The sequence below is a fragment of the Acartia tonsa genome, chromosome 5, assembly GCF_053477335.1.
Source record: "Acartia tonsa isolate MP-2025a chromosome 5, ASM5347733v1, whole genome shotgun sequence".
Classification (NCBI taxonomy): Eukaryota; Metazoa; Arthropoda; class Copepoda; order Calanoida; family Acartiidae; genus Acartia; species Acartia tonsa.
In genome coordinates this window covers 29714489-29728132 of record NC_137264.1, presented here as the reverse complement: position 1 = coordinate 29728132, position 13644 = coordinate 29714489, and the positions used below count along the sequence as shown (strand labels likewise).

General features: G+C 29.9%; 2 protein-coding genes across 30 annotated transcripts in view; both read right to left on the bottom strand.

Moving 5' to 3' along the window:
• Positions 1 to 1334: 1334 nt before the first annotated feature.
• Positions 1335 to 4530, bottom strand: LOC145319226 (uncharacterized). Its single transcript, XM_080161204.1, has 5 exons — positions 4424 to 4530; positions 3844 to 3908; positions 3231 to 3343; positions 2643 to 2742; positions 1335 to 2376 (listed from the first exon to the last, which is right to left on the bottom strand). The coding sequence occupies exons 1-5, from the start codon at positions 4443 to 4445 to the stop codon at positions 2278 to 2280; spliced, it is 399 nt and encodes a 132-aa protein (XP_080017330.1). The 5' UTR covers positions 4446 to 4530; the 3' UTR covers positions 1335 to 2277.
• A 2734-nt stretch (positions 4531 to 7264) lies between these two features.
• LOC145319224 (uncharacterized) overlaps positions 7265 to 13644 on the bottom strand; it is a 47418-nt gene continuing 41038 nt past the window's right edge. The window contains exons 17-24 of one of the 29 annotated variants that reach the window (XR_013879780.1): positions 12594 to 12732; positions 12118 to 12189; positions 11804 to 11957; positions 11365 to 11468; positions 10321 to 10628; positions 9277 to 9749; positions 8647 to 8918; positions 7265 to 8516 (exon numbers count right to left, since the gene is read on the bottom strand). Coding sequence is in view for 1 of the 29 variants with exons in the window: in XM_080161199.1 (XP_080017325.1) it covers positions 10584 to 10628; positions 11365 to 11468; positions 11804 to 11957; positions 12118 to 12189; positions 12594 to 12732 (514 nt within the window). In the remaining 28 variants the exon portion in view is untranslated. Of the gene's footprint in view, positions 10629 to 11364; positions 11469 to 11803; positions 11958 to 12117; positions 12190 to 12593; positions 12733 to 13644 lie in introns of all 29 variants that reach the window. The other 28 variants (XR_013879760.1, XR_013879776.1, XR_013879781.1 and 25 more) reach the window with 28 other exon arrangements.

Here is a 13644-nt window from a genome sequence, read left to right as displayed (position 1 = left end):
GTACGAAAAATATTACATTGTATAAAACTTTAAAAAAAATGTGGTTAAATAAATTCAATATTTGCGGACTTTTGTCTCACATTAATTTTTTTTAAAAAGCAACAAATTTACATTTTGGTAATGGTAATTTGTACAATTGGCAAAAGTACATTGTTTGTGTTTTAGCCATTGCATGTAAATTGAATGGTTGTATTAATACCATCTGAATTTAATTGAAAATTGACAATAATATTATAATTAACAGATAAATAAAAATGCAAAAATTATGTCAACTGTCAAAAATACAACAGTTACAACTGACAATTGCACTCTGACTCTGACACCTGTAGAATCATACTGCAGAGCTAAAAATGTGAATAATAACCCACATTGATTTATATTAGGAATTTAAAGTATATTTTTTACTATGAATTAAGTATATTTTGCTGAATCGTGATGTTTCTTTCCTTTGGGGGTAAAATTTTCAGCTTTAAGAGGGTTTTGCTTCATAAATATTGTATGCTAGTATAGAGTAAAGTTAGGTCTTTTGATTTCATCTATCAAAACTAAGTAAAAATTAATTCTTTTAAATATATAAATGAATTATCATAAAAATGTTTCATGTCTATTATCCAAGTAAAACACATAAAAGTCGGCTGTAGAGGGCTAAATCTTTAAAAATGAAAATAAATGTATTATGCAATTCAACAAATTTATCTTCATCACATTTACAAATATGATATGAAATAATATTATTCAAACTTATTTTTAAAAATATTTTTAAAAAGTAAGTATCTTCAATGTGTTTAGTTTTCATTCTTTTCATTTTAATCAAATAAAAATTATTCTATTATATTGGACATAAGTCACTTTGTAAAAACACTATATTTAAAATTTAAAGATTTCTAGTTTTGTCATTGGTTAATGCTGAATCCTCATAGTTTTTATGTTAATTGAAAGAAATATCCTACATCTTTAACTTTTAATGAATTACTATAAATATAAAATCAAAGAGCTATTTTTTACTATCATTGTCTTATAATCATATTATGAAAAAAAATGCTTTGTAAGCAAGAATTTTACCAAAAAAGAAAAGAAACATCACGATCCAGCAAAATTTACTTAATCCATAGTAAAAAATAAACTTTAAAATCTTTAAAAAATCGATGTGGGCTATTATTCTCATGTTTAGCTCTGCAGTATGATTCTTAAGGTGTCAGAGTATATTTTTGATATACCATTCAAAAATAGGTTATAAACAGTTTAATGAGGATATTCACACATTTTCCAGGTCAAATTTTCTTTGCAAGTGAAATTCATGCTTCAGTTATTTTCCAAAACAAATTACAAAAAAATTTTAAATATCAATAAAACATTTAAAGATAATATTTTACAAATTGTCACAATTCATAAAATTTTATTAATAATAAAATATATGAAAATGTCTATCTTAAAAAGCTTTTTTTTTGACTAAAATAGAATAATAATATAAAAGAGGATTATTACGGGAAAAAAAGTGTTTAAAGATTAATTTATGTATAGGGGAGATAAATATTTTTACAATAAGGAAAACATCCAGGAGTCGCAAAGCAGAGAATCACAATGAAAGCCAAAACAAACAGACAGTATAAAGTATATCATTTTTGTTTTAGGATTTTCCTACAGAATTTTAGAAACACATTTCATACAGAAGCGAAGAAAATTGCAACTTACAGACATAGAATCCATTTTTAACTTTATTACCAGATTGATGGGCAAACTCTTTTAGACTGATTAAACATTGATAACAAAAATCTTCATAAAGGTTTTTAGCTGTCTATTCTTATACATAGAAGCTGAAAAATCCTGTTTGTGATGACAGACAAAGGGACATAGAGAGCATCTTCTAAAAGTAAGGAATAGGAGAAAAATTTAAGATTGAAATAAGAAAAAGGATAAGATATTTGTATATATATAATGACAAGAAAAGAGAATAGAAAAAAGGCACTATTTTGTAATTACAGGTTTGCTGGGATTTAAAATTACATGATAAACAATCTTTCCCCTGGGGTAAAAATCAATTTATCTGTGAAAAAGATGTCTCCTACTGTCCTCCAAAGTTCATTATGCCATTCTTTAGCTAAGAACACTTAGGGTTGAAGTTAAAAAAGAAAGCACATTGTTTATCATCAATTATCCTTGCCCTTATCCCTATATAGTCATTGTTTTAATTTCTAAGTGAAAGGTAATCAAGGAAAATAAGAAAGAAAGGAATTCAATTATAAGGTCAAAACATTTAAGGGACTGATCTAACTACATTTATTCAGTTTTATCATGATGACAACATTCTTCTTGTGAATCATGATGGTGATGATCATCTGCGTCTGCTTCATGGTGGGAACACCCTGCATCTGATTCCTAAACATTATCAACCTTTACAACTGCTAAAACCAGAGCTTTGCAACCAACAATTTTAAAAATGTTTTCTTAATGGCAGACATTTTCTAAAAATCAGTGGCTTCAGTTGACACTGAATGTGAAACAACTGCAGTTGTGAAATGGTGTAAGAAACCTAAAAATCCATTTGGTTTTAAATGATTATATAAAAATGTAGAGACATCTATCCTAAAACTGGTCATGGTCTAGCTATCTTTGAATATGAGATATTACAGTATAACAATCACCTTTTCATGACAAGAGTCTTGACATTTTTCTTGACATGTTGCTTCTGTTTCACATTGAAATTCATCATGGCACTCATCATGACAATCTCCACAATCTGAGCTAAAATTAGTTATATAGTTGATTATGGTTTTAAAAAAGATTTTTATCAAGTATATTAATAATTAAATAATACACTTGATTCCCTATTAATAGATATTGATTTGAGTTCAGATTTTCATTAATTCTGTTTTGTTCTCTTAGATTGATTTTATAGCAAAAATAAGGAATAGCCTACAAGCGAAATAAATCTAAAATACTATTTTGGGGCAGATGAAAAAGTCGTCAATTCTAATAAGTGTTGCCTCCCAACCACAGCTGAAAATCTTTTTAAATTAATTTCATTGTAAGTTTAGGCTGATTTTAGAGAAGGAATATAATCATCAATTCATTTATCAAAGTTGCTTTTAGAACATCAAGGCTTACATAACCTGGCAAACTTTTGGCATTTTATCAAAATGCAATTTTTTGGCATTAATAAAAATGTATACTACTTCGTATGTCTATCTTCCTAGGTCTATTTACCAGAAGATTTAATAATTGATATAAACCTGTCTTTACAGTCTTTATCCTTTTCATGATGGCTACAATCCTCTTTTTCTCCATTTTCGTGACATTTTGTCTTTTTGGCAGTTGCGCATTTTCCAACCTTCTTTTTTGAATCCTATTAAAGTTATAATAATTTTGTAGCGAAGCTGACTAAAAATCTCTGTTAGTTGGTCTGTCCGTTGTTCGTGTTTGCAGGTTTTTAAAACAACGAATGAGAGATAGTGTTTATAAAAATTTTATGCCAAGTATAATGGTTTCTCATCCCTAACGATAATTTCCTTATTAGATTTGATGGCTTTGCCCAATTTCCTCACTTTTCTTTGCAGCTCATTTATTTGTTGAATAGAAATATAGCCCTGTGTGGGCTGTCAGATACAATAATCCGTACAGCTAAAATAGGAATAATACGAGAGACCAATTTCTTGGAAGAAAAGTATTTTCCAAAAACTATCTTTCCCTACAGAAATTAATCTATTTTTATCTTACATATGTAGTACACGGATAAAATAAAAAATAACTGTCATTTAGTGTGTACTCGTTCTAATCAATAATATGCCCGGCCACTTTACTGAGTAGGGATCTAGAGCTACTATGTTTATTATTTGGTGAATTTACCTTTTCATGGCAAGCTTCCTTAGCCTTGTCGTCAATACAGCATTTCTCTAGTGCTTCACAACAATCTACAAGGAAGCATAGTAAATATCAAATACAGTACAAAGAAGTAGCGAAGCACAAAAAAAATAATGGAATGAACAAACATACAATGAGATTTACAGAGCAGATATTCAGTTGTCATAGCAAAGATAAGAGAGATAATTTTCAAATCAAAATCACGAAATCTTTTTCACAACAAGGTTTGAGTCTTTTTAAGCATAAACACCAGACAGACAGACAAAATAATGTAAATACTATAGATGACCTTGATGCACATATGTCATAATCTTGAAAATTTCAGCTGTATCTCTTCGACAGCAGCCGAGAAAATAAGACTTTCTCCATATTGTTAATGAAGGACAGATAAAGTGAATTATATATTAAATTCGTTAATAACAAATGTTTGATAACTAAAGTATTGGGTGAAAACTAGATGACAGATATTACTAAGATACTACATATGCAACTCTAGTTCAATAACAGGCGGATATACGGACTTGTCCTTGATATAAAGTAGCAGCGCTATAAAACTATAATTTGCCTGTTTTCTTGTCAGCAGACATTGTTGATCTAAACTTGAATTATATTACAAACTACTGGAGAGAGAGATGATCAGTGAACCAATAATTCCAAGATATTCAACTTCTGGCTTTCAATTATTCAGCTTTTATACTTTAAAAGTCATAGAGTAGTTATTTTTAGACCTTCTTTGAGGTGGGTAAAAAATTTGAAGTGAAGAAATTTTCCCCACCCAAAAGTATTTTTTGGGGAGTGAAGGCCTTTTTTAGGGCTCTATTAACCTGATTTGTCAAAACTAGAGATTTTTAAATTAATATTCTGCTTATTTAGTTTTGACACTTAGTCTTAGAGTTTGTTTGTCCTACCGTTTTGTTTCAAAGCATCGTTTTTATGGATATTGTCTTAATTATTTTTAACAATTTTAATCTTAGCTACCCTCAAAATTGTCCTATGAGGGAAGGGAAATATATGAAACCAAAAGAATCAAAATTGATTTTCTACTTGTAAATATTCTTTGGAATTAACTAAATTGTGTTATGTAACATTGATCATTGCAGTTTTGTCTCTTTTGTCTTATTAAGAGCCAAGTTTCTTTATAATTATATTTATAATTTCCATAACGAATAGCTCTTGTCGTTTATTTAAGAATATTATAATTGTCCTATAGACTTCAAACTTGGCATTTTAATAGGTTTCATTTAGAAGCGTAGCAAATCTATAAGCATTATCATAAAGAACGTAAGTTCATTTTAAGACCGCTTTCTCATCTCATTCACTTGTTTTTTGAATATGGATTCCTTGTATCTTGAGGCATAATATTATACGCGAAGGATCTCTTTAATTCAGTCTAGAAAGTAAGTATATCCATATTGAACATCATGTATTTAGTTTCTTTGGGATAGATTAATCTGAATTTCTTTACTAAATAATGTAAAATATTTTATATGCGCTGTTGCTCTATATCTGTTAATGTTCATTTGTCTCATCTCTTAATATGTTAAATTTATGATTGATGTAGAAACTTACCTTTAATTGTTTTTTCCTTGAATACACTGTGTCTATTCATGAGGAAATTTTTAAAGATTATTCAGGAAGTCAGGGAACGACCCCCACAGGCTAAGTGGGTGGCTCGCAGGGGTTAAGTGCATTTTTTCTTAAGTTTTTGTTGTCATATATCAAATATAGGATTTTTGAGTTTCGGCCCCAAACTTGCTGAGTCATCTAACATAATGTCCTTATGATTAGACACAGTGTATTCAAGGAAAAAACCTAAGAAAAAACAATAAAAGTAAGTTTCTTCATCAAAATAGACAAACATAGGCCTAAAAATCTCATTTTTTTTGTTTTACCTAACCTATTATTTATATTTTAAATGAAAACCTCAGGTATTGCATGTTTGTGTTAAGTCGTTCATTTTATATCAAGTAGTAATTTTAAATTTCTATAAATGCGGAACTGAAGGAGTTCTCATTTCTTGGGAAGCTTCAGATAGGTCACCATAGTTTTAGACTATCGTTCTGTTCCCTTTCTTACTCCCTAGATACTGGGGCGTATCCGCTAGTTAATCTAAATGCTTGTAACAAAGAACAAGGACATTTTAAGTAAAATTCTGACTCAATATTTATCTAGAAAAACAGATTATCTAACCTTTTTAACTTTACTTGGATTTTCCAGACAGTTTCTTTTAACAAGGACACAACATTTATCTGGGAGGGAGAGTTCATTGGTCACCAAAGTTCAATAAACATGCTCCCGCATTCGTTGGCTTATTTACTACAGGAACTTTTATGAAATATTGATTTATCAGTAGGTATCCAACTTCTGAACAAAATTTTTTATCTGAAGAGGAAATATTTTATCTTTCATAATTTGCTATGTTCATAAATTTATCTTTTACTAACGGCTGCTCGTTTTTTAAGTAATGTGAAAGAGTTTCTTATCTTTCTTTGGGGGTTGGGGGACCATTTCTCTTGTAAGGGTGGTAATACCATTCCCTAAAATAGTTGTTACATTCAATTGAATCATATCGGTTCAGTAGTTAGCGAGATCTTTCAGTACACACAGAAAAAAAAACGATCGGTTGCTTTTACATCAAGGTTGTTTTATCCATGAAGATCCCAGATTTGTTAAGGTAATCTTCTAAATAAATTTCTGTAACTTAATATATAATATTTCTTCACATTTGGGGTTACATAAGTACGTAATAGTTATTTCTCGCATCGTATTATAAACGGCTTTCCGCGGATTTAGAAAGTACAATTATAAGATTAAAACTAGTTTTTTTAGGCCCGAGGTGCCGGAGGCACCGGCAAAAAAAAACTGGTTTTAATCTTATGATTGTACATTTATATATTCGTAGAAAGCTGGATATAATACGATGCTAGACATAGTTTTTTCGTATGGATGAGAACCGGTTCCTATCCACCGGATTCGAATGAATACGAGAAATGCAGTTATCACTCTCTTCATATATAATTAAGAATGCCAAAATTATGCTATGAAAGAATAGCGTAAAGGCCATTTTCCCTCAAAGTGAATTGAATCACAGTCCCCATCCCCCTCTTTGTTTTTAAATTAAGGGGAGCTTACCTAGATTTTTATTTGTTACTTTACGTTAGATTTGTATGTGATAGGTCATATTGGGTACTTGGGTATTACAGCCCCGAAGGGTTAGGCATAGGGAAAATTAACTAATCCCATTCTTATTTTCAATTTATTTTAACACCTATGGGAGCCTGGCAGCGTGTTTAAATGCTCGCCATACACTTTTTGGGGAAACACCAGAAACTCTTTGCATAAAGTTAAGACAAAGTACGGACAGACAAAGTTATAAAATAGATTCACTAGAAGAAATAAAACTTAATTCGTACATAATTGTTTATTTTAATAGTCTTTGCCACTCATTCGGTACACAATTATAAATTGATATCTAAGTAAATACTTCAGTACATACAGTATATAATATTTTTAATAATAAAGTACATGGTACTCAACTTTTGGAGCAAGTCCTAAATACGCAGTACCAACTCTCACATTATTCTTTTATATTAACTTGAAAGGGTGCTAATGGCCAAACGGCTGGACGCATATTTTAATGGGTTTAACTAATTCTCGATAAAAAAAAATAGGAGTATGAAAGTTCAAAAAGGACGAAGTTAAAATGCAATAAAAATCGCGCAAAAAAGTTGGACAATCGAATATTTTATAGAACTTTTAGAGTTTTAATGTTTTGTGAATAAAGGCTGTGCTGTAAACCATTTGGATATTATTAACAACCTTTAAAGTTAAAAGAAAAAAACAATATTTAAAGGAATGCAACGTATCTTAAACTTGATCCTAAATTTTTTTGCCAAAAAATCGTACAAACCAGTTTTTTTCTGTTATTTTTGTAACAATTCAAATTCCTAGATTTATTTTTTTTCTCCATAATTAATTTCTATTTTTACTCAACGTTCATTGATTTAGTACGTTCAGTACACATTAAAAAAGCTAAACAAATTTATTCCTACAATTGCTAAACGAATATTTTAATAATCTATGCCTATGTTGCTATCTATTTTATTGTGTAGAACACATTTTAATTTTTAATAATAGTTTTATAACAACTATGTTTTGTATTTTATACGCGGATTTTTTTTTTACATTTTTTATCTTAAAAAATAATAGGTAACAATTGGCCGCATTTAGGAGATAAGTTGGCTCAAATTAAACTAAGTTAATCTAATTTAAGTTTTTTTTCGTGCAACGTTGCCTTAATATCAAATTCTCTTTTAAAAATTATTATGCATTTTTTCACCAGTTTCAAAAAGCAAGCAAAAACCCCGTGATGTATAAAATTTGTGTTTCTAAAGAAATGCAAGTATGTAAAAATAATGGAGGGTATTCAAACTTGAATAAACAATAATAAGCATAAAGAAAATATGATATTAAGCAAAACATAAAAAAAATTATATTAAAAAAGGACCTAAAATTAATTTTCTAATATGAAAAAATTGAAAATAAAGAAATCTACAATTTTAAAATAATTCTCATAAGAATAAAAAGGCAGTACTTAGTTATTTTGTTTCTAGTTGCATAAAAAGCTGCAAAATTTAAATCTTTATTATTCCATTTCACTTTTAGTAAGGTCAAAAATGTTTCGAGCATTTGAAACGGCAATTAATCTTACGACTAAATAATAAAATACTTTAGCCTGAACGCAGCTTAAATAGCCACGAAACGATAAGTAAAAAATATTGATATTACCTTTTCTCAAATGCTTGAAGCATTAGTTGTACAAAATGATATCACGTAAAAACAAAAATTCTGACAAAATAATTTCCTATTATAAATTGGTTAGGCTATGGATGACAAAATAAGGTTTTTTGGCAAAAATAACATTGAGAATCAATCAATTCTCATCAATTTCAGATTTTTTCAACAACTATTATCCAACGAAAGAGAAAAAAAAGAAAACAAAATAAGTCAAAATAGGAAAACATAATTTGACAAAATAAGACGGAAATTAATAATAACAGCTGGCAATATAAAATTTGTATATGTGTGTAAATATTTTGCTGCTTAGTGTTTTAATAAAATAAAAATACAAGGAAAGGCAGGCCTTCATAAATAATTTAAGATTTAGAGTATTGATCAATATCATGTTCTTATTATGATGTAATACAACCAAGCATAACATAAGAAGGCTGTTTCGTTGGGGATCTTAAAAGTACCCAAAGTTTTATAAAACAATAGATAAAATAATGAATTTATGAAACTTCGGGTACCAGTGTAATTAACAGTCCATTGCCACCTCCCTTCCTGCGTAAAGTAATGTTATAATTGGGATATGAAGTTGCTATAAATAATAAATAAACCAAGAGCAAAAAGACACACAAAAATACAAAATTATGTTGCCAAACATGACTAAAAAAATTCTACAATTCAAAACTGTGTTAGGTACACTCAAAATAAAAATCTCATACATGATAGATTTCATATATACTCAAAATACATACTTTAGGTAGAAGGTTTTAATAAAACGCACTCTGATAATCTTTCATGTGTTTTTCAAAGGTAATTAATAAAAAATAATACAATATTCAAAAAAAAAGGAAGAAAAAAATTATTTTGCCACTGGTTTACTTTCAACAATGATTATGTGTTTTTATATGCTTAAAAAGAGAACAAAATTAACTTATACAATCTTTGAAAAAAATAATAATAAACTCGTATAGTTAAGAATATAGTATATAATAATGATATTACTAATATTACAACTCGCAGTACACAGGTAGGTAAAGTATATTTATAAACTCCTTTGACCTTGTTCAATCTTTATACAACAAATTGTCACAGACTAAGTATAACTATAGTAAGCAAGATGTGATGGTATTATTAGTGATCTATGGTTTATAGATCAGACATTTTTGTAAATAAATATTTCTCTAATATCTCAACAGTCAAAATTTTAAGGCAATACCCAAGGAAACAGCTTTTAAAAGCCAATTTTTATTTTCACGTTCAAAGAAATTTTCAATGTATATTAAGCAAAAAAATCATACAAAATGATATGTTTTTGCATGGTTATAAAATTTAAAATTGTGCTTTTATTGATAGGTATAGTTCAAGTTCATTTGCTATAATACATTTAAAATCTTTTTAAAATTGTAAACTTATATTTTGTCTGTGAAAATTCTTGTTTGTGTCTTTGCATATTTTGAGTAAAAAATAACAGAAATAAACATTAGTAGAAGAAAGAAGTTTTTTTTTGTGGATGGACGACGGAGTTTTTTGACATTTGACTTAATTCAATCTGAACTGGAAGGATTGGTTTAAATTAAAGGAAGAATTTTGTGTCGGAAAAAATAATAAAATAAAGTTTTAAATTTCTAAGTAAGAATTTTGGTTTGGAAATAACAAAAATAAAAGTACAGGCACCTAGGATAAATCTGTTCAACAGTCAAAACAATTTTTAACGAGAAAAATAATGCAGTATACAATAACTTGTGAAGAAGTGTTTGGAAATGTATCATTCTTAAGATGGAGTATCCCTTTATCTCTGTATTGGCATAGGGTGGGCTTGGGCGGACACAATGTGAATGCTTGGCTTGGACTAGACAGGCAGGAAGAATTGTATAGAAGATGTGGCATATGTGATTTGTGTTGCTTGGATGGATGGACAGGACAAGCAGGTTTTTTGTTTATGAATTCCGATGCGAAGGACTTGGCCGCAATGAAGAATACTCCTGAAAACAAAGAAATTAATAATTTTTTTTTATTGTTTTTGCAACCTTCCCTGAGATTCACTAAGGTTGTTAGGAGGGAGATATTTGAAGTAAGTTAGGATTCAAGCAACTTGAACAATGCTTTCCCTTGTCCATGCTCCTTGTATGCGAGTGTCATTGAGAAGAAGGGGGGGGGGGGCAGAATTTACGGTTTACGTTAAAATGTCATTACGCCCCCCCCCCCCCACCCTAGAATGGCTTAATATGGAACACCTGCCAAAACTCTAGGCCAAGGTGATGTAATTATTGAGTAGCTTCCATGAGAATTGCGGGTCAGCTTGTAATATAACATAGAATACAATAAGCTGTGCGTGAGGCTTGCCAATCTAAGATTAATAATCAAAGGATTCTCACTTACAATCTCCGTGTGCATCTGAAACCTAACTTCAGATAATCATGGCTACAAAAATTAACAACAAAAATATAAATTAGTTAATTAAAGTATCGTTGTTGATTAATCCATTTCCTTGTTAGGTAATCTGAGAGAGAACTTGATTGGGTTCTTGGCTAGATATCCTCTTTTTTTTAAGTATAAATTTTGATCTTACCTTAATCAAAATATTTCTATCTATTCAAGCAAGAACTGAAGTATCACTTTTGTAATCTAGAAATCTCTTTGTACCTCATGTTTACGTTTATCTTTGTATTCAAGACCTTTTATTTGATATTCTACTACCTTTCATTCTATTCTACATACCTGAGAAATCCAGTCAAGACCTCTTTTGGTATAGTTAGTGAGCTTGCATAGATCTGAATGAAGAGTCAGGGGACCACATTCCTCGTCCAAACTTCGGAAGAATCCTGAAAATATTTTTGGATATTAAATTAACGGTAATTTAGCTTAGGATTAATTCACAATTTTTACTAAATCCTAATCAGAAATACGTGATATTAATATCAGTTTCGAATTAAAATGCAAATTTATAAACCAAATACAACTAGGTATATGAATGAGGGATGGAGGGCCTAGGCCCCCAGAGACTTTTTACGAAATCGGATTCTAATCGTGTTGTCAAATTATTCGGATGAATCCGATCTAAATATCAGAATGAAATCTACACTTATTTTCTTCCCTCATTTTATTTTCTCGAAAACATAATAATTGGGGGGGGGGGGGATACTGATAGTACACCCACCTTCACAATTCCCCTTGGTAAGAAATAGCTCCGCCTGTTCCCATAGTTCATGACACTGTGACAGGTAGCTGGCAATGTTGTACTGGTTCTGGAGGGTGGCCTTCGGCACGGATAGGGTCATCTCCTTCTCACCACTGCTTGTATATCCACTTGACTGAACAAAAATATTAAGTTTTTAGAATTTAGATAACCGTTTGTATCAATCAGTCAGAACAAGAAGCATCTCAAAATCATCAAAACAATTTTATCCGCATATAGTAATACACAGTACACACTCATAAATTAATGAATAAATCTATCAATCAAATAATTACCTTGCTACAATTACTACCCTCACTTCCTGCCGGGCTCGGGGTTGGGGATAAATGAACACCGTGCTCTCCACCCTAAAATTAAATGATGTTTAATTCATGTATCATAAATAATTCAGTTCATATATACCTAATGAAATAGAAGTGTAATTTTTTACCAATTAAATTTTTTTAGGTAGGGTTCCCTCTTTTACTACCTATTCTAGCTTTCATATCTGCCAGTGCACTTGCACTTTACCCAGGATTGGACGCTAACAACCCAATGATGATAAACCCTTGAATTACCCCTATTGTTTAATACAATTAATTTAAAAATTAGGACATTTTAGGTTAAACCAATCGATCAAGATTTAATAAAAGTAACCAAACTTTCTAAACAAACAAACAAGAGAACGTGTATAAAAACTTTGGGTACCAGTATAATTTACAGTCCAGTGACCCCTTCTCTCCCCGGCTTTACCCAAATCTGGGTTTCTAACCTGTTGTGTTTCCTCATCATTGTTGGACTTGACTAGAACCTCATTAATCTGTTTCTGTAGATCTTTCAGCACGTGGCGGTTCAGCTTGTACATCTTTAGGTTCAACAGAGACTGCGCCCGCAGGGACATCACAAGTAACCTAAAACAAAGGGTTAATCAAATTGAATAATTAAGCAATTTTTAATTTTTTCTAGGGGCGATTTTTCTTGGGAGGAGGGAGGAACTTCTCCAAAAAAATTAGGCAGCTTCACTGTAAAGTAAAGTCCAGTGATTGCCGGTAGAGACAATCAGAAAGCCAGACAATCATCCTTGGGATTTTTTTAAATTATTTTGTTTTTAAAATTTTTAATTTTAATTAGAGGCTGTTCGCCAAGCATCTTAAAGTTTTGTATTTAGCAGAAATACCATCCCAAGGCTTAAATCTAAAATTAAAAAAGTCTAAAACCACCCCAAAAAAGGAGAACTCTTTTCAATTCAGTAGAATAAAACTTTAAGGCCAAAACATGTCATACAACAAAAAAAACACACATATGAATTAAGTTTGTGTAGGTTAAACAAAGATTAATTTGTTGATTGTGTCATAGAATAAAATATTTAGGGCATTTCCGAGTTTAATGTTAGAAGCATGTTTTTTCTTTGTACTTTACAATTTTAAGTATAAGTACAGAGAGTCTACTTCTTAACTTTGATATGTCTGTGTGTCTAACTGGCCATTTATAGGTCTATTAGACTGACTGGCCATATATTACAATTACGTTGTCATGTACATTTTTATTTACTAACATTTTTTCATTTTGAATTATAATTTGTTATGTTCATGAATTTGATGTGCTATATAATTATGGTTTTATTTCATTTTAAACAAAATTTCTAATTATTATGACATCAATAAATCACAATTTAAGTAAAAAGACTCTAAAATACCTAGGGTTTAATAATGCTAAAACAGTTATATAACTACCTTCTATCTTACTATTCACAATGACATGAAAATGGTTATTTTAGTTAAGAAATAAACATTTGTGTACATAACAAGTGTGAGTGTATGTCT

Bases quoted from the DNA above. Each gene is read 5' to 3' on its own strand.
- LOC145319226 (XM_080161204.1), bottom strand. From the start codon at position 4,445: ATGTCTGCTGACAAGAAAACAG. The intron at 3,909-4,423 runs GCAAATTATAGT...GCTTCCTTGTAG, and splicing joins GTCTGCTGACAAGAAAACAG to ATTGTTGTGAAGCACTAGAG. The intron at 2,743-3,230 runs GTTTATATCAAT...AACTAATTTTAG, and splicing joins GATAAAGACTGTAAAGACAG to CTCAGATTGTGGAGATTGTC.